Below are 21,713 nucleotides of genomic sequence, written 5' to 3' on the forward strand. Positions count from 1 at the left end.
ATTCCCTGCTAAAACTCATAAATTGAGTGATGAGTGTTCGAAACCACCACCCCCAGTGACAAACGTACTTTTTTATGCCAAAATCCTAGGTCAGCGATGCTGTCGCTGAGTAACCGTCGCCTCACGCACTCAATCCCACGCAAAAACGAGCTGTAACTCGAGATAGGCCCTAAACAAACGCTTAGCGTAGTGAGCGGATAGCCGCGAGAGAAAAAGCACCGGTACCAAAGTGAACCATATTTTCGTTAGGGTTGTCAGTAGGTAGGCCTGGGTTCGAGACCCGTCGAAACTATATGTTACGAAATGTTTTTTTGCGCAATCAATAAAACCTGTAAATGAAACGGAAGTATTAAAAAGTCTATTAGGAAGCTATTTTTGAGTTTTTTACTAAGTTAAATGATTGCCCTTCGGTTACCGTTTGCAGATTATATTTTTTTTGGTTGTTGTTGCGAGCTGGGCTGACTTGCAGTCTTCAGCCTACAGTGTCGCGTTTTCTGAAGCGTTCGATGAGTAAGTGGACAGGGAACAGGCCCTGTGATGATAATTGGCAAGTAAGTTTACTTAGCCCCCCGGATAGTTTTTTTTGAGTGACGGTCGGCTGACGCCGCCGAGTATTTTTTAGAGTCTTTGGTGGATTGCTGAGGTAGTTTCCGGTACAGTTGAACCGTCTTCGAACCGAAAGTCAGAAACAAACTGAACCCGCCCGTAGGAGTGGTCTCATTTAGCTGGGCAAACCCAACAAGGTGGATGGTCTCTTTCGGGAGTGGCGCTTAAGCCATCCGCTCACTTTTGCATGACGTTCCGGTTCCAACTGCCCCGGGTTACAAAATTTACTGCTTGGCAGCAGCTTTCTTCGGACCAGATTCTCCGTTAGAACTTCTTTTGGCTTTAGAGTTTTCGATGCCTTTGCTATGGTCTTCATTGACTTAGTAATCTTGCTTCTCGCTAGCAAGTTTGGTAGGCGAACGAACCGGAAGCGCCAGTTCTTTGCTTGGACCAGAAAATTTTCATCTCTTCATAAACAAATTCGTTCGTCCTAAAAAGGACGGGTTGTGGTAAATTATGTGGTTGAAAATCCGGCCAGCAGAATGGCTTGAATGTTTGAAACAACACCTCCCAGGTGACAATGGTTACCGGACAGAGCATTTTCCATTGATTCAAGCTCTTCCGCTCCCCGCAACTATTTGGTTCTAATATAGCTGATAATAGATCGATGCTCCGGCAACCAACGCGTTCGGCGCACTCTACACCAAACAATGATCCGCTGCTGCTGCTGCTGCTGCTGCCGCTGCGCTGCGTTTTACTAGTTTGTCCTTGCCGAGTCCAGTGAGGGAGATACAATCGCAACTCTTTGCTGTCTGTTCGGCACCGTACCGATGCCAATGCGAAATTGCGAAAATGATGCCGTTCGCCGGCTTACTTCTGATTATATACCAGAGCAAACGGCAGCAAGTTGTAACAAAGGCGGATCAACGTAGGGTAGAGAATCATAGACACGAAAGAAAGGCGGTACAACGTACAACGAAACCGTACATTGTTTGAACAAAACCGGTGTCCGGTGGTTCCTTAATGAAGAGCTACCAGTTTCTGCAGAGCAACCTAATATGAAGCATCGTCTTCATGCCACCGAAAACCAGTGGAAAGGCCGCAAATCGCGATAGGAAAAAGAAGAAGAAGCCACGCCACTAGGAGAGCAACGCTATTTTCTTTCATTTAATGCCGACAGGGATGGCACGGCAACGGGCATGGCAGACGTGCACTCACAGTTGTGTGTGGTTGTGCCGGGTGAGTTTGCCAAGCGCGCCGTCTCGGAAGGTACCAAAGTATAGCGGCCTATAGTAAATGTGTCTTGTCAGGCTTCTGTAACTATACAATTAGCCCTTTTTAGGGCCTAATATATAAATGAAGATGCAATTCGATTTTCTCACTAAACGCTTTGCCTCGAATTACGAAGTGGCGCAGTTTTCTTTTCAAAGAATTTTGCCAGGTAATGTGGCTTTTCCGTTTCATGCTTTCCAGAAAGAATCACGAAATGGCATAATTTTGCATATGTAGGTAGGTATATGATCAGTTGTATTCAGTAAGTATGTTATAGTACAGGACAATTATTCAATAACTTTTTCTGCTCATTAACCAGCGCTTTTATTGAAACTGTTGGAAATTGGTGTGGAACTTTTATATTTAACAATTTGGCTAAACTATAATGGTCTTTTCGACTCCATAATGGATCTGTTGTGGGAAAGTTGCTGGAAAGAAGGCAACTTATTAAAACAAAATGAAACTGTGAATGCTTGCATCTGTTTGTTCATTTGTTACAATAACCTGATGCTTTTAACATGAGTTCGCAATATTTGTCGTAATGCCGTTTAAACATCTAATTACTGTACGTGTTAAAGCTTGGATAAATAAACTGCCAACTTGTCATGTGCATTTTTAAATGAGGAATATCATTCATGAGAAAAATCAATTCAACTGCTTCATATACTTATTCAGTAGTTCTTAAAAGAACTGATTGTTTTCTACCAGATATTAATAATACAAATCGAAGAAATTTACTGCTTGGCAGCAGCTTTTTTCGGACCGCATTCTCCTTGGAACGACTTTTTTTTGGCTTTGGATCGTTATTCTCGGTACCGATGCCCATGCGAAAATGATGTGGTTCCTCGGATTATCGTTGGTTATATATCAGAGCAAACGGCAGCAATTTGTAACAAAGGCTGATCCACGTAGAAAAGGGAATGGCAGAGAAGAAAATAAGGCGTGACTTTGTACGTTGTTTGAAGCTTCCAGTTTCTGTAGATCAAGCATCGTCTTCATGTCATGGCACCGACAACCAGTGGAAAGGCCGCAAAAAGCGATAGGAGGAAGAAGAAGCCACGCCGCTAGGAGAGCTACGCTATTTTCTTTCGTTTGTTGACTACGGCTCAGTCAAGCATAATATCAAGTTATAGTGAGTGTGGCTGGCTGCCGGGTGAGTTTGCCATGCGCGCGCCGTCTCGGAACGTACCGAAACAGTCACCAAAGTACAAATACTCATAGTAAATGTATCTGGTCAGGTTTCTGTAACTATCCAACAATTAGCCCTTTTTAGGGCCAAATATATACATGAAGATGCAATTCGATTTTCTCACTAAACGCTTCGTCTCGAATTACGAAGTGGCGCAGTTTGCTTTTCAGAGGATTTTGCCATGTAATATAGTTTAAACATTACTGGTGGGCTCGTACGTTCATACATGATAAACTTCCAATTTGTCATGTTCATTTTAAATTGAGGAAAAATGTGAGAAAAATCAATTTAACTGCTTCGTACACTTATTCAGTAGTTCTTAAAAGAACTGATTGTTTTCTACCAGATACTAGTAATGCAAATCAAGGAAATTTACATCTGGGCAGCAGCTTTTTTCGTGCCACCTTCTCCGCTGGAATGGGTATGAAATGGGGAAGGCAAATAAGCGTCCAATATAGCTCTAGCCATCCCAAGCCCCTACCTAGCGCCTCCACGTGGCCATACCTGGTAATGCTCTATTGAGTAGCCAAGCTAGGAGGTGCGTTGCTGGGTGGTTCCCGGCTGCCTGGTCTCAAAACCGCGGTTTTGGGCAGACGGCGGAGCCACACGGCCTAGCTAATAGGTAAGCCTAATAAGTTATTTTAATTATTTTTTTCGTTTTAGCTTATGAAGCATCTCCTGCTATATAGTAAAAACTGGCCAAAACGAGTTTTAATACTGCACATGGATACCAGTATGAAAAATTAAATTAACTTTTAAAAATTAAAATTAAATAAGAAGCATTTATGGAACCCAAAGGACGTTACTCTATTCCATACGAAGGACTGCTGGTGAGATTGTTCTATTTTTATCATTTATACCACATTTCATCTTAATATCATATCATATATTAACAGTATTATTATTGATATCATAAATGTGGAAGGCTGGATGACGGAGTGGATTGCCAACCTGAATCCTTAAGGTCTGAAACAAATATGGCACTTCTCAATTCAAAACAAACAAATCATCACGTGGGTTAAAGTTGGTATAGCGAAATTGATTATTACATGGAAGGATCCTAATGCTGGAAGGCGACTCTTATAACCCCGGAATGCGCACAAGTGCCTCTGCTTGTGGGTCCGCCCAATCCCTTTTGGCCCTTCTGTAACAGCATTAGTGTGAAATTCATTTGATAATCAAATTTGGATCTACTGTAATTCTACCCACATACATTGGCAAGTCCTTGAAATGATGGTGGCTTTCCCCTACTACTACTACTACTACCTTCTCCGCTGGAACGACTTCTTTTGGCGGCTTTCGGTGCCTTTGCTGTGGATTCCATTGGCTTAGTAGATTTTTGTTCGGGGGCAGCCGCATATTTACTCCAGTAGTACAGCTTTAATCGGAGCCGCCTTTACAGCAGTTAGCAAATTTAATTTGTTATCGTCCGTTTTATCAACCTTGAACGAATCGGAAGCGCCTGCTCTCTTTGTTTGGACCAGCTTTTCGACCTTTTCGACAGCTACCTAATTTCAAAACCATTTTCACGAATGTGATCAAGCTTGAAACGTCACAATTGTGGCTGGCGGCGATTTACTTGAAGACGGCTTGCAGCGAAGATCCGTTGATTATTCAGGGCATTGATAGCAGCGAAAACCATATCGTTCGCTGGCGGACGAGTCGATGGCTTCTTCGGTTTGTTGGCGTCTCGCTCAGTGAATTTGGAAGTCTTCGATGCCTTATTCCGGAGAAGCAGCAAGCAGCAACAGCTAAAGCCTAACAATTTTCGAACGGATTCTATTACAAGGCGTAAACTAAATACAATCAAAGGAAGCTTAAACCATAGCTCATCTCGTATATATATCTGTCATCTGTGCTTGGGAAGCATTGACGTGGGGAGGGAAAAAAATGAAAATATTGAATTAATGAATGTTCGTCTAATATTTTCTTAATTATTACATGTCTGTTAGGGAAACATGTAATAAACTATGTAGAAATGAATTTTTTGAAAAATTTCCAATCGATTGATACCAATATCTCTAGAATCTATTGAGGGATGACTGAGTTATAAGCGTGTAAACCATAACCACTTTTCGTTACATGTTCCCTTTTCGTTTTTCTGAAGTGCACCCCAATATAGAAATAGAAATAGAAATAGAAATATATAGAAAGAAGTAGTCCTACTTCAAAAAAAGTTCCCTTCCTATCTTTGTCTAAATGACTTTTAACGACACATCACCTTTCTTTTGTGATAAAGACGGATTTATTTTATTGATTTTCTACATAAATTTAATAAAACCCGTTACGGTCCGGATACTGTCCTATTTCAATCGATAGTTGAACTTTGCGTCTTGCTATGATTGGTATGAAGCAGCCATATATGAAGAACACAAACCGCAAACATGATTCATTGCGTATCGCAGCTTTGTGTTGGTTATGATGAATTATTTCGGTTGACTGATTATTTCAAACAAAGTGACGCTCCTTACGAGCGGTACAGGTTACTACAGCTGAAGGTTTTGTCACGAAACCTCAACCTAAATAGTGCTTATAGCGGTACTACTAAGGTTATCCAGTCAGCAGATTTGATTTTGATATCTGATTCTTCATGCTTAGGAGATTGCGACTCGCATTCATGCCTGTTTCTGTTGTATACTTTTGGTTGAGTGCTTAGAGCGCACTTGCAATATTTTACCGATGCTCAATGTTCAGAGAATTTCAATAATATAGATCAATATATTTGTTGGGAATTTGACATTCTTGTTTATTAATTTTTCAGTTTTAATTCATGCTTTTTTATTCCTGGTACGTGTCAAAAGTTACCATTAAGTTTTGGATTAATTCAAAAGTGAATTATTTATCGCTTCTGATTGTATACCCGAAAAAAAATGGTAACAAAAAAAATATTCATAATCGATTCTTTTTTCAATACTGTCATTAATGTGCACCAAAAAAATGCTTTGTTCTTTTTTGCGGATTTTGAAATGTTACAATCAAGATAGGACACAAAGGTGATAACGCTAATTGCTTATCGATAAGTCGGTACCAGAGGCAGATCCATGCGAAATAAAGATTAACATTATCAAGCATACTGATATAAAACAAACATTGCATCCGAAGAAGATTAATCAAATCAAGATTGTCGTCAAACCTAACATATACTATCGTTGCTAAAAGTCGCCAACTTGCCAATCAAATTTTCACGGTTTACATTTGCTCATCTGCGACACTCTGGGCGTCTGGTTTTTCTTCTACACACTATTCCCTCCTTCCTTGCAGATGTATGACTTCAAACAACAGTACTTTCTGACCGCTTCTCGTTGATTAGCTGAATCCTTGTTGAACATGTTGTGCAGCGAGCGGAGCGTCTTCATTATTTTCGTTGGACGGCCACTACCTCTTTCGGATTATTACCACGGATGCCATCATACGGCATACGGTGGATACCGAAACATGTTCCCTCTCAAAATGATCCAAGGTGTACTTTTTTCACAAGTTGAAAGAATCGATCCTGTGTCGAACAAATTATGGTCCTCCAGTACTGGCGGTTTCGGACCGTACTCCAATCCCCTCGAACACCAGCTGAACGTGTATCGTCTTCGACAGCGCACATCCGTCGTGCGCGCGGTCTGCCTCGAAGTCTACAACCTCTTCCTGGTTCTCTGCTGAAAATAGTTTTGGCTACTCTTTCGTCGGGCTTTCTGTGTTGTACATAAATCGTGAATCTCTGATGACCTTTGTCACAATCTTGAGTTTTGCAAGTTACTGGGGAGTTCATGAGTGTTTTAATAGACAAATTTTCCTCACAGTAAAGTAGAAAACAACTCCCCCCATTGCTTAGCCTGATAAAATAAAGCGGATAGCATTTAAATATTCGCCATCATTACAAACCATTTCACCGAATACCATTTTGCGGAACACCAATTCTCGGTTGACCATAACGCGGAATATAGAGTTTCGCAGAATACCATTTCACGAAAAACCATACGCGGGATGTACCATTTCACGGAAAATCTTTTCGTACAAAATACCATTTCGCAGGGGTGACCCAACTGAAGGAAAGTAATAGAGGTCAGTAGATCTAGGAAAATAAATAAACCTAGATAGAGGTGATCTCTACGGGAAGATCTCTCCCCGCAGTGGCCGGCGAATCCGACAGCAGGTCGCCGGCAACACTCGCTGCCTGTGGCCATCTCGCGCTGAATTATCTAATGTTACTATTGATAGTTTTTGGTGGTCTTGTTATTGATTAATGTTTTATGAAAAAGTCTAAAACTTCTCGATTAGTTCGATTAGTTTTTGAAATACGCAAAATTTTCTGTTTTATTTGTATGATAGTCCTTATCCCCTTACCACAGGAGCGAGGCGTCTCAAACCATCATTAAAAAAATCCTGCCTCTAAAACCCCCCACATTTGGTTCCATTTGCTTGATTAGTTCTCGAGTTATAAGGAAATTTGTATTTCAATTGTATGGGAGCCCCCCCCCCTCCTAAAAAGGTAAGGGGTCTCAATTCATCATAGAAAGAAATCATGTCTCCAAAAACACCCACATGCCACATATGGTTCCATTTGATTAATTAGTTTTCCAGTTATGAGGAAATTTGTATTTCATTTGTACAGGAGCCCCCCCCCCCCGCCTTTCCTAAAGTGAGAAGGGGTCTCAATTCACCATAGAAAAAATTCTTGTCTCCAAAAACACCCACATGTAAAATTTTGTTCCATTTGCTTGATTAATTCTCGAGTTATGCAGAAATTTGTGTTTCATTTGTATGAGAGCCCCCCCCCCTTAGTGGGAGGTGGGGTTTCTAACCATCATAAGAACCTTCTTTGGGCCCAAAAACCCCTATATGCAAATTTTTACGCCGATCGGTTCAGTAGTTTTCGATTCTATAAGGAACATTCGGGCAGACAGACAGAAATGCTTTTTTATAGGTATAGATTTCTATACTTGAAACACCTCATGGTGCGATATAGACAAGTTCTGAAGAATGTAGATGATCGAGTATTCCTTGGTGGGACGTTGAATCGTAATTGCGACAGCAAGTGGATGCAGTCGATGTTATTGCCGAAAATGTCGCAAATAAACATCCGTTGTAGTAGGAACCACCTGGATTCAAGAGAGGAAGGCTAATGAGTTGACATCATTGCTCAAAAGGTGATAGTGCTGAGGGATCATTCCAAGTAAGCGAACGAAGGACGTAACGCATGAATGTTTTTTGGACTTGTTCAATCCTGTTGTTCAACGCTATTTACAAGTGATTAGATATACGAAATCATATTTGTAGTTGTAGATCGTTTTTATTACTAAACCATGTTGCTCTTGGCTGATAAATTGATGTACATGAGGGTATACTGCATATATGACTAAACACTCGAAGACTTTCGGGAGACAGTTAAGAATGGATATTCCTCTGTAGTTAGTCACGCCATGAATATGTCTGGCCTTATGGATGGGCACCCCCGCTGAGTGATTTGCTAAAGCAAAGGAGCCGCAAGAGACTCAGAGCAATTCTTCAAGAAAACGGACGGCAGGCTATCGGGTCCAGAACCTTTTGAGCTGTCAAGTGATCGTACATCGTTTGGTGAGAATGGCAGGAACGGAATCGATGCACCGAACTGAGGTATGAGCCTTAGACTGTTATCATTCGTTGGCAGATAAAGGCTATGTCTTCCAATGATAGGACGGAAGAAATTGTTGAAAATTAGGTTGTAGAATTTGCCCCTAATTCTCAACACACTTATACAGTCGAATACGAGCCTCCACCGGATAACTCATTGCCGAAACCGACTCCATGTTCTGCGGTTTCACCGCCACTTTAGTAAATGTGGTACTTGGAGGAAGTGCTTGCAATAGCGTCTATTGCACGGCACTCCCTTTCTCCGGAATTTACCAACCGAACTTACGGAATAGCAGCGATCTCCGAGTCGATGTAGCTCCCGAGCTACATGCGCTACACACCTTGGAGAGAGTTAATCCAAAAGTGCCGGTCGTTGGTGTAGCTTCGTACTGTACACGCTTATGATTGGAGGTTGGTAGGGCAAAGCGTTACTGTAGTAACAGGTTAAGCTCACTATTAAGCCATGTTCACACCACATGCCACACACTACATGCACGAGTCAGCTCATGCCGGTTCATGGAGAGTTCAGATATTGCAGTTTCCAATCGTTCCCTTGTTCTTTGCCTGAGTCCTATACTGATTGATCAGTTCCGCATTTCTATTTTCGTTGTTTGTGGTAAATGAAAGTTTTAGTATACTACCTTACCGGGATCGCAATTACTACATCTAGCTGACGGCTCCACCATCTTAGACCTGGTAATTCTCTTGGTAGGGTATATTGCTGCTTCGTCGTAATTGCCTATTCCCGTCCTATCCAACACAAATTATTAAAATATAATAATATTGAATATTGAATGTTGAATATTGAATAATGAATATTGAATATTGAATATTTCATATCTGATTTCGTGATATTTGTCATTATTTTACGATAGCTTTATGATCACATTAATTTCAAACTAAGCTTACAAAAAGTATTAACGATTGTGATTCTCGTTTCGAGTGATTTTGGTTCGAGACGCCCATTTGTTTAACGTGGTCGAAACGAACCAAAATCACTCGAAACGAGATGCGCAATGTCACCCCTGTTTTCGCGCTCGAAACAATCAACGGAGTTTCAGATTGGATCGCCCATTTCTTCTGTAAATATTTGCTCGATCCGGGACAGACTTTTGAACATGCCAAAAGTTGCAATGCAACTAATAAGTTTAAATTAAAACTAAATTCCATTTTTATTTTACGGTACGTGTTGGTATTTTCGGTCCATCAAGCGGTAGCCTGAACAATATTCAGCAATTACGTTGAAAGTATATTTGAATCGTTTGTTTGAGAAACTCCACTTGTGCATTTGACACAATTGTAGGAAAACCATAAAAAACTGATTTTCTCGAAATATTTTTGATCCCAATTGCAGGGGATTTGTGAAACTACCTTTTTCTGGAATTTTGAGAGAAGATGTAGGACTGTCCGACAGATCTTACAGAAATGTCGGGAGTACAACGTGCCCACGCATCACATCTTTATTGATTTCAAAGCAGCATACGATACAGTCGATCGAGACAGCTATGGCAGATAATGCACGAACATGGTTTTCCGGACAAACTGACGCGACTGATCAGAGCTACATAGGATCGAGTGATGCGTTTCGTACGCTTCTCTGGAACACTCTCGTGTCCCTTCGAGACGCGGGCACCTATAAGTGCTACATTCGTTTCAAAATTGTTATCCTATAGCGGCAAAGTTTTTTTTTGCAAAATAGCAGCAAAAGAAAAGGAATGTAGGCTGAATTTTGTAGCATGCTGAAAACACCCTCTGCTACCCTAAATATTTTAAATGGTGTTGAAATTATGATATTTGCTGAACTATTTTGAATTATCTTTTAACGACTAAATTAAAATTTAACGACCAAAAAACACTATCCACGCGGCAAAAACCGACAATGCTGGATATAATAATTTGGATAAAATAATTTCAACAGTGAACAGTGAATAGTTGTCGGTTGCCACTCGCGAGCTCTTCCATATAATGCATCTGCTGAATGATAAAAAAGTAATAATTTGCAGCATGAATCTAAATTTGCAATTACAACCGGCTGCGGTTGACGAATGAAAAATAGCAAGCACCAGCGGTTGACCGCTGCCGGTACGAATATATTAAAATCTAGACGGGCTTTCGTGCATTTGGCTCTACACATATTCAAATTTTTCGAAATTCTACGAACAAACTTTTTATCATATTTTAAAACAATTTGAAAATGAATATAATTATAATGCCAACTAAAAAATTGATGGATAATTCATTTACCCAACCAGTGAAAAGGATGTTAGTACCATTTCTGAAGTTGTCTCCGACTAGCTATATCTTCTTTGGAACTCAAGTTTATCAAACTAAATATATATTTATATAGTAGAAAGGCAAAACATTCAACTCTTCTCATTCCAACAGGTGACGTCGTGCTGAACAATCTTATCCTGAAGCAAAGTGCCCTAAAGGAGCTCGATCTTCCCGTCAGTACAGTTTACGGCCATCTCGGGAAATTAGTACTTAAAATCCCGTGGAAAAATCTTTACAGCGCTCCGGTAGAAGCCATCGTCGATAAGCTCTATCTGCTGGCCGTTCCCAATACAGACGTTCGATACAGTGCAGAAAAGGAAGATAACAATGCTTTCGAGGCGAAGAAAGCGGAACTTGCTCGCATTGAGCAGGCTAAGAAAAACGAAGAGGAAAAGGACAAGCCGGCTGCGGACAAATCATTCGCCGAGAAGCTGACCGCACAAATAGTAAACAATGTACAAATTAAGATATCCGACATTCACGTACGATACGAGGACACTACTACCACTGGATATCCGTTTGCGTTCGGGGTGACATTGAGCAACCTGAGTGTCCACACGACCGATGAACATTGGATGCAAACGCTGGTATCACAGTCGGTGACAAAAATCTACAAAGTCGCCCAGCTGGAGATGCTATCGGTGTACATGAACTGCAATACGCAGCTTTTCCAGGAACAGGATCCGTCCATGTATAAGACGTTGTTCCAGGAAACAATCGCTTGTAAAGGTCACAAACCGGAGGGCTACCATTACATTTTCGGTCCAATCAGCTCGGGAGCCAGACTGGAGATGGTACCGAATCCAGAATCAGAAGAAACACCATTCAGTTCCCCGAAGATAAAACTGAATTTGTGCATGGAAACCCTCGGAATCGGTATAACAAGAGTGCAGTTCCAAAACACGATGCAACTGTTGGAAGCCTTCGGACGGATGATGCGGGCAATGCCGTACAGAAGGTTTCGACCGCATGCAATCCCGTACAAAAATCACTACAGCCAATGGTGGAAATTTGCGTACACCTGCGTATTGGAAACTCAAGTGCGTCGTCGTCGGAAGGATTGGTCCTGGGACAATATGTTGCGGCACAGACAGGTCCTAAAACGTTACGAGGAAGCGTACAAAACGCGGCTAACTACCAAAAAATTGACTCCGGAAATCACGGCCCGATGTGAAGAGTTGGAGAGAATACTGGATTTGCATAACATTATTGTGATACGACAAAAAATCGAGCTGGAAGTCAAAAAGGAAGGCAAAAAACAGGAGGAGGAACAGAAGGGTGGTTGGTTTAGTTCGTGGTGGGGAGGAGGTGCCAAGAAAACGGATGATGATAATAAAACTGATATTAGTATGTTCTTTTCTCAGTTAGCTCGGAGGTGTGTTTTATTTATTTTTTATTTCAGAAAAACAATTCGAAGCAGCGATGACACAGGAAGAGAAAGCCAAACTGTTTAAAGCTATTGGGTATCAGGAGAGTGATGCTCCTACTGAGTTGCCCGAGAATTACGTAGCTCAAGTGTTGCAGTTTGAGCTTAAATCGTTGGAGGTTTCGATCAAATCCGAAGTTGGTTCACATGATTTGATGAGCAGCCCCAGCAAGGCTTTGGAAAGGGTTATGCTATTGGAGCTGACCAATGTGAAATGTGGCGTTCAGCAGAGGCCTTCTGCAGCTGCAATGAAGTGAGTTCAGCATACTAGCTTTCTTCTGTGTAACCCTTTTTTCTAAGTCAAAAATTCTTTCCAGGGTGTTTCTACAGATGCAAGAACTTACTATCTGCGGTCTGCAGCAAAATGATTCGCTCCCAACTATTGTGCGATCACAACTGGAGGGGTCGAGCACCTTGCTGGATGTTTCGTTCGAAACGAATCCAGAGGATAAACTTTGCGATCAACGGGTTGTGGTAACTTCTCGTCCTCTGCAGATTATTTACGACGCCGAAACCATCATTCAACTGACGAAAATTTTCAAAACTCCTAAAACAGCGACGATATCACAGTAAGTTTGAGTATTTATTTGATAAATTGTGTAGTTGCTTTGTAATGTTTCAATCTACAGGCTGACGGATGCCGCCGCCGAGAAATTGGTCAACATCAAGGAGCGCTCAGCTACTGGACTGCAGTATGCCATTGCTAAGCATCCACGGTTGGAGCTAAATGTCGATATTAGTCCCAGTTATTTGATAGTACCCAACGGAGGTTTATTCTGTGGTCGTGAATCGGTTCTAGTTGTAAGCTTGGGCAAGCTACTGGTTCAAACAGAACCACGACCATTATACCAAAAAGATGTTCATACCATGCATGAGGAAGGTGCAAATCAGGAAGAAATTCTTAACGAAATCATCCGCCAAAGTTACGACAAATTTGTTCTGGAAATTCGCGACGTTCAAGCAATTGTGGCAACGATCGATGAAGACTGGCAGGGAACACTTCGGTGCAGCAGTGTCACCGAAATGCACCTACTGGAACCCACTTCCTTCCGCATATCTGCCCATCTCTGTGTGATTGATGATGATCCCCGACTGGCAAAGTGTAAAATTTTCGGCGAACTTCCCAGTGTTAATATTTGTGTCACTGAACAAAGGGTGCTGGAAGCTCTGACGATTGTAACCTCGCTGCCACTGCCGGAAAGTGACGAGTATCAACCGGCTCCCATCGCCAAAGATAGTAACGTGTTCAGCTCGAGCTTGTCATTGCTCAAATATTTAGATGAGAAGCAACAAAAGCTAACGAAAATTCAACGCCCAGCGGAGAATTTGAATATCTCGGATGCGGTGGATGGTGAGGTGGTACAATTTATCGATCTGGAGGTGCGATTTGTTCTGAATGGTACGTACTGCTGCGCAGTTCGTCAGCATTGTTTTACATTTTTCTTCATTTTCAGAATGTTCTCTGACAATCTTCAGAATTAGTGGCACTAACAGTAGCTCGTCGGATGTTTTTGCTACGCCGACCGAGGAGTTCGCACAGTCCCCGCTTGAGCACAGCTTGATGCAACGGAAAAGCGTGGCATTTAATGTGCCCTATTCGAATACGAACTCGCAAAAGATTATGGCCTTCAAAGTTAAACAGCTGGAAATGAACATGGTTCAGCGGACGTATGATTTAAAAGTTGCTTTAAAGCTTGGCGCCGTGACGTTGGATCAATTCCGAATGAGGAACGAACAGGAAAAAATGCTAAACGTAATCCGGACGCCGAAATATGATGATAATGATGATTATTTGTTTACGCTGAACTACACCAATGTGAGTAAATTCCGATAATCTTTATTTCATTTTAATTGAATATATTTTCTATTTGTTTTGGGTAGTGCAAGAAAAATAGCCCGGAATTCACCACCAAGTACGAATCAGTTGAGCAGGAAATCGAGATTAATTTCTCCACCTTAGTGCTGCTACTACACGAAGAAGCCCTCAACGAGCTGATAAGGGTAAGCGAAACGAATTTCGAGTAGTAGTAAAAGCAAAACGGTAACGCGTTATCTTAACGTCTTTGTTTTGGTTGCGCCTTCCAGCTCGCCAACGACTTCCAAGTTCGGATGGAATCGGTTATGAGCGGAAAGAAGGAACAACAGCTGGCACAGTATCCGGAACGTGATCGTATTGCTACGATACACGGCGAGGAAAGTACGGCCACGGTGTTGCTTCATGCCGCCCGGGAAAAACTGCCCACAATACTGGAGGATGACACGGTGGAGGCATCGACGGCGGCACCATCGAAAGGTATGAGCAGTTTCTGATAGCTTTGTTAACCTATGTGTAGGTTTTGTAGTGATTTATTAGTGTTTATTTTTATTCAGTAGGAACACAATTTAGAGATGATTTTCATATAAAGCATATTGAAGTGTGTATATAAGTTTCGATCGCCAAAAATTAATTTTTTGGTTATCTTTTATCAGTACATCTTGATAATATTCGCATATTTTTATCACTGGCGTGCCTAGGCCTAGAAAGTGGGGTATACGATTAAAATACTTCTACATGGTATACTGTAGTATACAATATAAAATCTCTAGGTCAGAATACCAGCACAATTTGTCGGGGCTCAAAATTTTTTGTCTTAATTTTGTGCAGTTTTAATACTCATTTTTGTATCTTTTCGTATTATTTTTGTGATTTTTGACTTTTTTGTGTTATTTTACATCAATTTTGTGGGATGTTTGTTATCTCTATCATTGCCTTAATTTTTCTTGATTTAGGTTAATTTGGATCTCTTTTATGTTAAACCTATATTAATTTCATGCCATTTTTTGTTTTTGTTGTTTTACTATTGTACCATTTTGGTGTAATTTTTATATCATCTGTGAATTATCTCGTGTTCATAGCCACGTTCGTCGTCGCCTCCCCTCCCTGTTGGCTTCCTCTCAATCAGCTCCCTCTTCTGTCATGTAATCAGTTATGCATCTGTTTGCTCCTTGAAAATCCCTATAACGGAAGAGAAACAAAGCATTTTTTCATATATCCCTCCTCAACCCTCTCCCTGATTCCCCCTCCATAACCCTTCGCTATCTTTTCTCCCAGCCATTTGTACAACTGCAATCGGTCTAAATGCAGGAGAAATGTTACCCCTTGTATTATTTGAACCTCCCCCTTGTTAAGAACCCCCCTTTTTGTCAATCTCCAAATGCTTATTCCCTTATGTCGAGGAACCTGTGTGCCTAGTTTGGGCGAAAACGGTCAAGGCGTTCTAGAGTAATGGTGGAACATACAAATATACTCACGCTCACTTTTATTTACATAAATAGACAGTAGATAATTGTGAGCGAAGGTTACTCCTCTGGGGAACTATAGAACTATTTGTGAAATAATTAATTGCAGATTGCACTGTAGCAAGCTTGACACAAAGGCGATGATTTATCAGGTATGACTTCAGCCAACGTGTGAGGAAAGATGGAGCACCTAGGTGGTCCATTTTTGCAATCATCTTTTTTCATGGACAGGCAACATGAACGATGCTTTCCACTGTGTAGGGAATGTAGACTCTTCTATAGAACGATTGCAGAAAACGGTGAGTGGCACACTCAGCGATTCTGCGCATTTTGTTAGAATAAGAAACGGAATGCCGTCTGGGCCTGTGAAAGCTTAAATTACTGGCCCGAAGAATCGCTCAAATGTTTCTCGTTTAACCGTCTGCGGATGAGTGACACTCAGCTCAGTAGTCAGGTCTTTTGAACGCGGTCGGAACCTAGATGATACCGATGATGACCGATACGATGACGCACCTACTCTTTTGATTCTATTCCCATTTGTCACGACGGTAGCAGAATGCATCGTTGCCGAGGTGGTAAATTGCGCGAGGCATGTTCTGATGCTGGGATAAGCGTGTTATTCTGTAACAACAGCCTTCAACCCCCACAGGGCCTACAGCAGTAGACGATTTCATTTTCTTGATAACCATCAAGACTGACTTAGAATTTTTAAATGTTGAAAAACGGTTTTTTAACGAAACATAGGGACTCATCCACATTTCTTTATGTATGACGTAAAACTTTAATACTAGGCACGCCAGTGATTTTCAACCTTAGTTTTAGCTGTATACACATAAAACGTAGAATTACTAAATTCTGTTATTGTAACTGCAGTTCAATCAAGACTTCATTATAATTTTAATTGAATCCTATCAAAATTACCAAGCTGGTTTCTATTTTTCGAATTTCGAAAATTGTTTATCTGATCTGTCGATCGTTTGATATCAGATATGTACAAAATTATTCAAAAAAATAGCAACCAATTTTACAGCTTATTCCCATTTTAGTATGTAGTAGATTTAGTGAATAACATAGATTTGTGTTTCCTTTTCCTTTTTAACGGTTTAACTTTTGTGTTGCTGTTCTGTGTCCGGTCCTGAATTCGGCTACGGTATCTACACGGCCGACTCCGACTGCTGGTAACTGGCTGTGGAACCTCTACCCACCTGCCTGCCTGCCTGCCTGTCGAATTTCATTATTCGTAATTGCTGCTGTTGATTTTGCGCAATTGATTTGTTGATTTTGTTTGAATTTACGGTTCATGTTAACTTAATCTCACACAATCGCAAAATATGTACATTTGAGTAGTTAATCGAACCCGTCCATCGATTGTAGACAGCATAAAAGTAAGAGTCGTGGCCAAATTGGAAGATGTGACGGTGGAGCTTCAAAATGACAAGCGTTCGCTGGCTGTCTTGGAGGTGAGATTACAGTTGACATGCTAACAAATCTTATTAAAATGATCAATATTTTTCTACCCTAAGGTTCAAAATTTGACCTGCAGTGCCATCGTAAAATCTTCCTACACGGAGATCGTCATTCTTCTTCAAGATATTATTTTGACGGACACTAATCCAGCAACAATCCACACGAAAGTAAGTAACGATTCTTCACTGTTCATTGAATTATTCAAAGTCCCTCTTTTGTTTTCTAACAGATTCTGTCGATCATCGGTGACAACGCGTTGAAGGTGCAGGTCGTACTTTTTAATCTGGAAGCAACTTCGGATTACAATTCAGACGATATGCGCATCGGAGTTACGATGGGGTGCGCTCGGATTGTTTTTCTGAATTGGTTTGTCACTTCTATCCTAGCGTTTCTGGATAATTTCCAAGCAGCTCAGCAGCGAATTAAGGATGCCAGTGCTGCTGCAGCGGAAGCTGCTAGGAACAACGTGGTGGAGGCGTACAGCAAAGCAACTCGGATGAAGCTGGACATCAAAATAAAGGCTCCCATAATCGTCATTCCGGTGGATTCGAAAAGTTTAAAAGCGGTTGCAATGGATTTCGGTCATCTAAGCATAACTAACAATTTCCAAGACATCGCCACGGAACACTCGCACGGGCCGGCTGTGATCGATGAAATGAAGATCGAGCTGAAGGACATGAAGCTTTCGAAGGTGGACGTTTGTCCGTCAATGGATAACAACATGTCACACTCGTTCAGAGTCGGATCGGAAGAGATGATCTATGGAATTGTGCCAGATCAGAGCGCGGTACTGAGCCCGACCAGTTTTACACTGATCATGAAACGAAATTTGTCCTCCAGCTGGTACCGAGATCAACCGGATATGGACATTTCGGGACGATTGAAAGCAGTAGAGGTGCGGTTGGTTTAGGTTGTTAATTTTTCTTAGTTGTAACGTTTTGATTCGTTTCATTTTAGCTTAACTTTATTGCTACTGACTATAGCGTTATCATGCAGATTCTGTCGAAGAATATGACTGAAGGTCAGGATGAGTTTAAGAAACCTGTGGTAAAAGCGCCTAAATCGCCAACCAGCCCTCAAAGTAAGTAGTTTCGTTTTGTTCTATTTTCAACTGCTTGTATAAACGAATCTGTCGTGATTATTGAGTTAGTCGAGTGATTGGATGCAGAGGCATCCTAGTATTCACAGTAAACCTTAAAAGTTTTTCGAAGATTATTTTTAATTTTCGCTGTCTATATAGTGTACAGTGTTATGCAGAATCATCCTATTACTCGACAAACTTATATTATTTAATCATTTTTATTTAAATATTATCAATATATGTTTTGCTAATGCTCTGCTGTCATATCTTCATATGTTTGCTTTCTTGTTTGCCATCCATTTGTATGCTGCGTAATATTCTTTGTCCATCCGTACATGTCCGCGCTGTCATGTTGCAATGCTGTGTTTGCCGTATGCTTATGCTGCTTTGTCGTCTGTATATTTAAAAATGTACCCTATCACTGCAACCGAAATGTGAACTGCTCAAATCTGTATACAGTCATTAATTATACTACTTCAAACGCTGACAATTATGCTCTCGATGGTAAGCTACTTTTACTGCTGCTTTCAAACATATATGCACATCACCCAAAATTATCCAAATGCAATGTATTGAGGCTAATACGAGTAGATCTTTCTATATAAAAAAAAAGTGTAGAAGGATTTGCTCACAACCAATTGTAAATTTGTGCACACCTCAGTGAACTTAACCTGCAGAATGTAGATAGATGATGCTAATTTTAAACGGATATTTTCCTCAGGAAAACCCAACTGGTCTACAGTGGCCAAAAAAGCGACCGCAAAACCATTCGGAGTGGATGTCACCGCTCTGAAGACCAAACAAGAAACGGTTGCGAAAAGCGTGGTAAAGGAAAAGGTCGATGTTTTCTTGAAGTTCAGTTTCCAAATTGACAGCATTAATATTAAACTTTTCACCGGTGAGTACCTCTATATAAGTCCATACCTGCATAATTAATTTGTCATGTTTCTGTAACAGCTCCCGGAGAAGGACTGGCAGCGTTCGAGATATTCTACCTCTCACTGCAGGGTAAAAAGCTAACCAACGGTTCCCTGAATACCGCTGTCATTCTGTGCGACATCCGGCTGGACGATATTCGTCCGAATCGGGAGAACATGCTGACCCGGCTGATGGAGCGTCGTTCGAACAAAAATTCGAAAATCAGTATCGCCAGCCGAAGTGATGATGACGAAACGATGGCCCTGCTGGCTCCGCTTCATTCGATGATAGACGTTACGTTCAATATGGAGGAAAACGAAATGTTCGTCGATATGAAGGTGTCCAGTTTCACCCTAATACTATCGGTTGATTTCCTGCTGAAAATTCAGCAGTTTTTGCAACCGGAAGAGCTGGTTGAGGCCAAGGCAATCCAAGCGGCGGAGGAACAGGCTAGACGAGAGCGGAAAACTAGCACTTCCACTGGTGAGTTTTATTGTCAGTGTTGGGCTTTTATAGTAGTTTGAACTTTTTTTTATTTATTTTAGCACCAGCGGAGAGAACCGATCCGGGCCAGATGAAGGTTAATATCAAGATCGAACAGCCGGACATTATCTTGGTGGAGAAGATGGATGACATCAATTGCTACGCACTGATTTTGAACAACGAAATTTCACTGAATGTACGGTTGGTGGGCGAACGGCAAATTATCATGGGCGAACTGAAGGATCTCTGCCTCTACTATGCAGAGTTCAATCCGGAACGGCGTAACGATACGAAGCACTTTGTTATTCATCCGTGTTCGGTTAGCTTGAACGGATCCACGCCCGAAGGTAAGGGATTGCACCTGAGTTTGAACCTGACCAACATTAAGATCAGCGTGTCTCCGGCAATCATCGAACTCATGAACAATGCGCTGGTAACGTTGACCGCTAATGAACAGATTAAGCTGAACGAAACTCAAAAGGCTGTTGATTATAGTGATTTATGGAACATCAAAGGCTACGATCCGGATGATTTCTGGTTCATTCGGCCAGAGATGGCAGAAGATGCGTTGAGTTTAGAATCTTTGCGGACGATTGATATCAAAGAGGAGAAGTGTTTGATAGAGGTTCCTTCGATTTCACTGATCATTGAAACTGGACTAGGAATCAACACAATTCCGATGTTGTTTATTCAAACTGACATGCGAGCGGAAGTGTCCAACTGGAGTTCGGATATGAAAATAAGCAGTTCTCTTCGGCTAAGTATGTCATACTACAATCAAGCATTGGCCTTGTGGGAATACGTGATTGAACCGAATGAAATAGAGCATCCAAACGGAGCAGTGGAGAATGTACCGTGGGAGTTAACGTTTGAGCTGGAGGTTGATCATCATGAGGATCGCTCACAAGATCCCACTACTAAGATCTCGGTCGGTTCCAAGGACAGTCTGGAGATGACGGTATCGAAAACATGTCTGGATGTTATTCAGAATTTGGGAAAAGCCTTTTCCGAAGCAATTAAGCGTGAGGGTATGGCACAAGCAGAAATTTTGGCTCCGTACACAGTGCATAATGATACAGGTCAAGATATCAAGATCAATTTAATTGGTGGAGATTTCACAATCCATTCTTCACACCTGCAAATGAATCAGGATGATAACCTAATCGCTATCGAGCATTCTGCTGTTGATGAAATCATTAGCTGCATCGTTATGCCCAGCGGAAAGCTGAATTTAGAGCCCAAGGAAAAGGATGCTGAACTCTCCATGGTGACTGTGATGCAAGACAACGAAAACAGTGTGAAGAAAAAGTTCCTTACCGTAATCGTTGGTGATACGGACAAAGAGCTCACACTCCCAGTGTACAAGTCGGACAAACGATATTTCCCTCTGTATCGTAAAACCGACCAGGAACCTAAAGCTATAATTTCGGAAGTCAAAATTGAACACGGTTCGACGGTTGTGGTACTGCGGGGAATTGTTCAAGTGTTTAACCATTTCACTGCTCCAATTTTCGTTCATCAATTTATCGCCCATGAAAAGGTGCTAGTTGGAGAAATTAGGCCGGGAGCATTCTTAAACGTTCCACTGTACTTTCTGTACAGTGACTCGAGAGAGCTTCACTTTTCGATGAAAGGTTACCACTCGTCTGCTCAGGGTCTCAGCTGGAAAGAACAACCAAATAATCTAGAACTTATAAAATCTCTTCAGTGTGACCCAATAAAGACTTTTGAGCCGTTCTACATCACTGTAAGTATTCGGTTTAAATTATTAGACTCACTATTAATGCTCATTATGTTGTAACAGGCGGTTCGCGAGCGGCACGATGTCTTCCATGAAGTCACTTCGAAGCACACTATGCTCAGTGCGTGTTATGAAATTCATCTAAGACCTCCACTGATGCTACGCAATGCGCTACCCATCGATTTGACCATATCGGTTGCCGGCTGCTCCGTACGCAGAGAGTTGCAGAACGAAATTATCACCAGTTCGGAGAGTATTTCCACCACCTCTACGATCGCCGGTGAGGATTACCTCGATTATGGTGAGAAGTCTCTTCGTCCGGGAGAATTGCTGCATCTTCCGACGGTTAAAACGTCCGTTGGAGGGAGTACGGAAACGACCTATATTGTCGCTAGGGTATGTCATGCGTTTAACAGGGGAAGTTCCGGTGTAACTT

The 21,713-nt window shown here is 41.5% G+C and overlaps 1 protein-coding gene across 3 annotated transcripts in view; it reads left to right on the top strand.

Annotated features, from left to right (window-relative positions):
* The window catches only part of LOC128738270 (intermembrane lipid transfer protein Vps13), a 42,795-nt gene that overhangs the window by 8,541 nt on the left and 12,541 nt on the right, over positions 1-21,713 (top strand). For 2 of the 3 annotated variants that reach the window (XM_053833276.1, XM_053833278.1), the window contains exons 2-17: positions 10,994-12,229; positions 12,285-12,561; positions 12,626-12,877; positions 12,938-13,707; positions 13,763-14,124; positions 14,190-14,309; positions 14,394-14,601; positions 16,935-17,047; positions 17,111-17,221; positions 17,284-17,949; positions 18,012-18,135; positions 18,595-18,639; positions 18,857-19,033; positions 19,093-19,536; positions 19,599-21,283; positions 21,341-21,673. In XM_053833276.1, coding sequence (XP_053689251.1) covers positions 10,994-12,229; positions 12,285-12,561; positions 12,626-12,877; positions 12,938-13,707; positions 13,763-14,124; positions 14,190-14,309; positions 14,394-14,601; positions 16,935-17,047; positions 17,111-17,221; positions 17,284-17,949; positions 18,012-18,135; positions 18,595-18,639; positions 18,857-19,033; positions 19,093-19,536; positions 19,599-21,283; positions 21,341-21,673 — 6,923 coding nt within the window. The remainder of the gene's footprint in view (positions 1-10,993; positions 12,230-12,284; positions 12,562-12,625; positions 12,878-12,937; positions 13,708-13,762; positions 14,125-14,189; positions 14,310-14,393; positions 14,602-16,934; positions 17,048-17,110; positions 17,222-17,283; positions 17,950-18,011; positions 18,136-18,594; positions 18,640-18,856; positions 19,034-19,092; positions 19,537-19,598; positions 21,284-21,340; positions 21,674-21,713) is intronic. The other variant, XM_053833277.1, reaches the window with a different exon arrangement.

This window comes from Sabethes cyaneus, chromosome 2, assembly GCF_943734655.1.
Source record: "Sabethes cyaneus chromosome 2, idSabCyanKW18_F2, whole genome shotgun sequence".
Classification (NCBI taxonomy): domain Eukaryota; kingdom Metazoa; phylum Arthropoda; class Insecta; order Diptera; family Culicidae; genus Sabethes; species Sabethes cyaneus.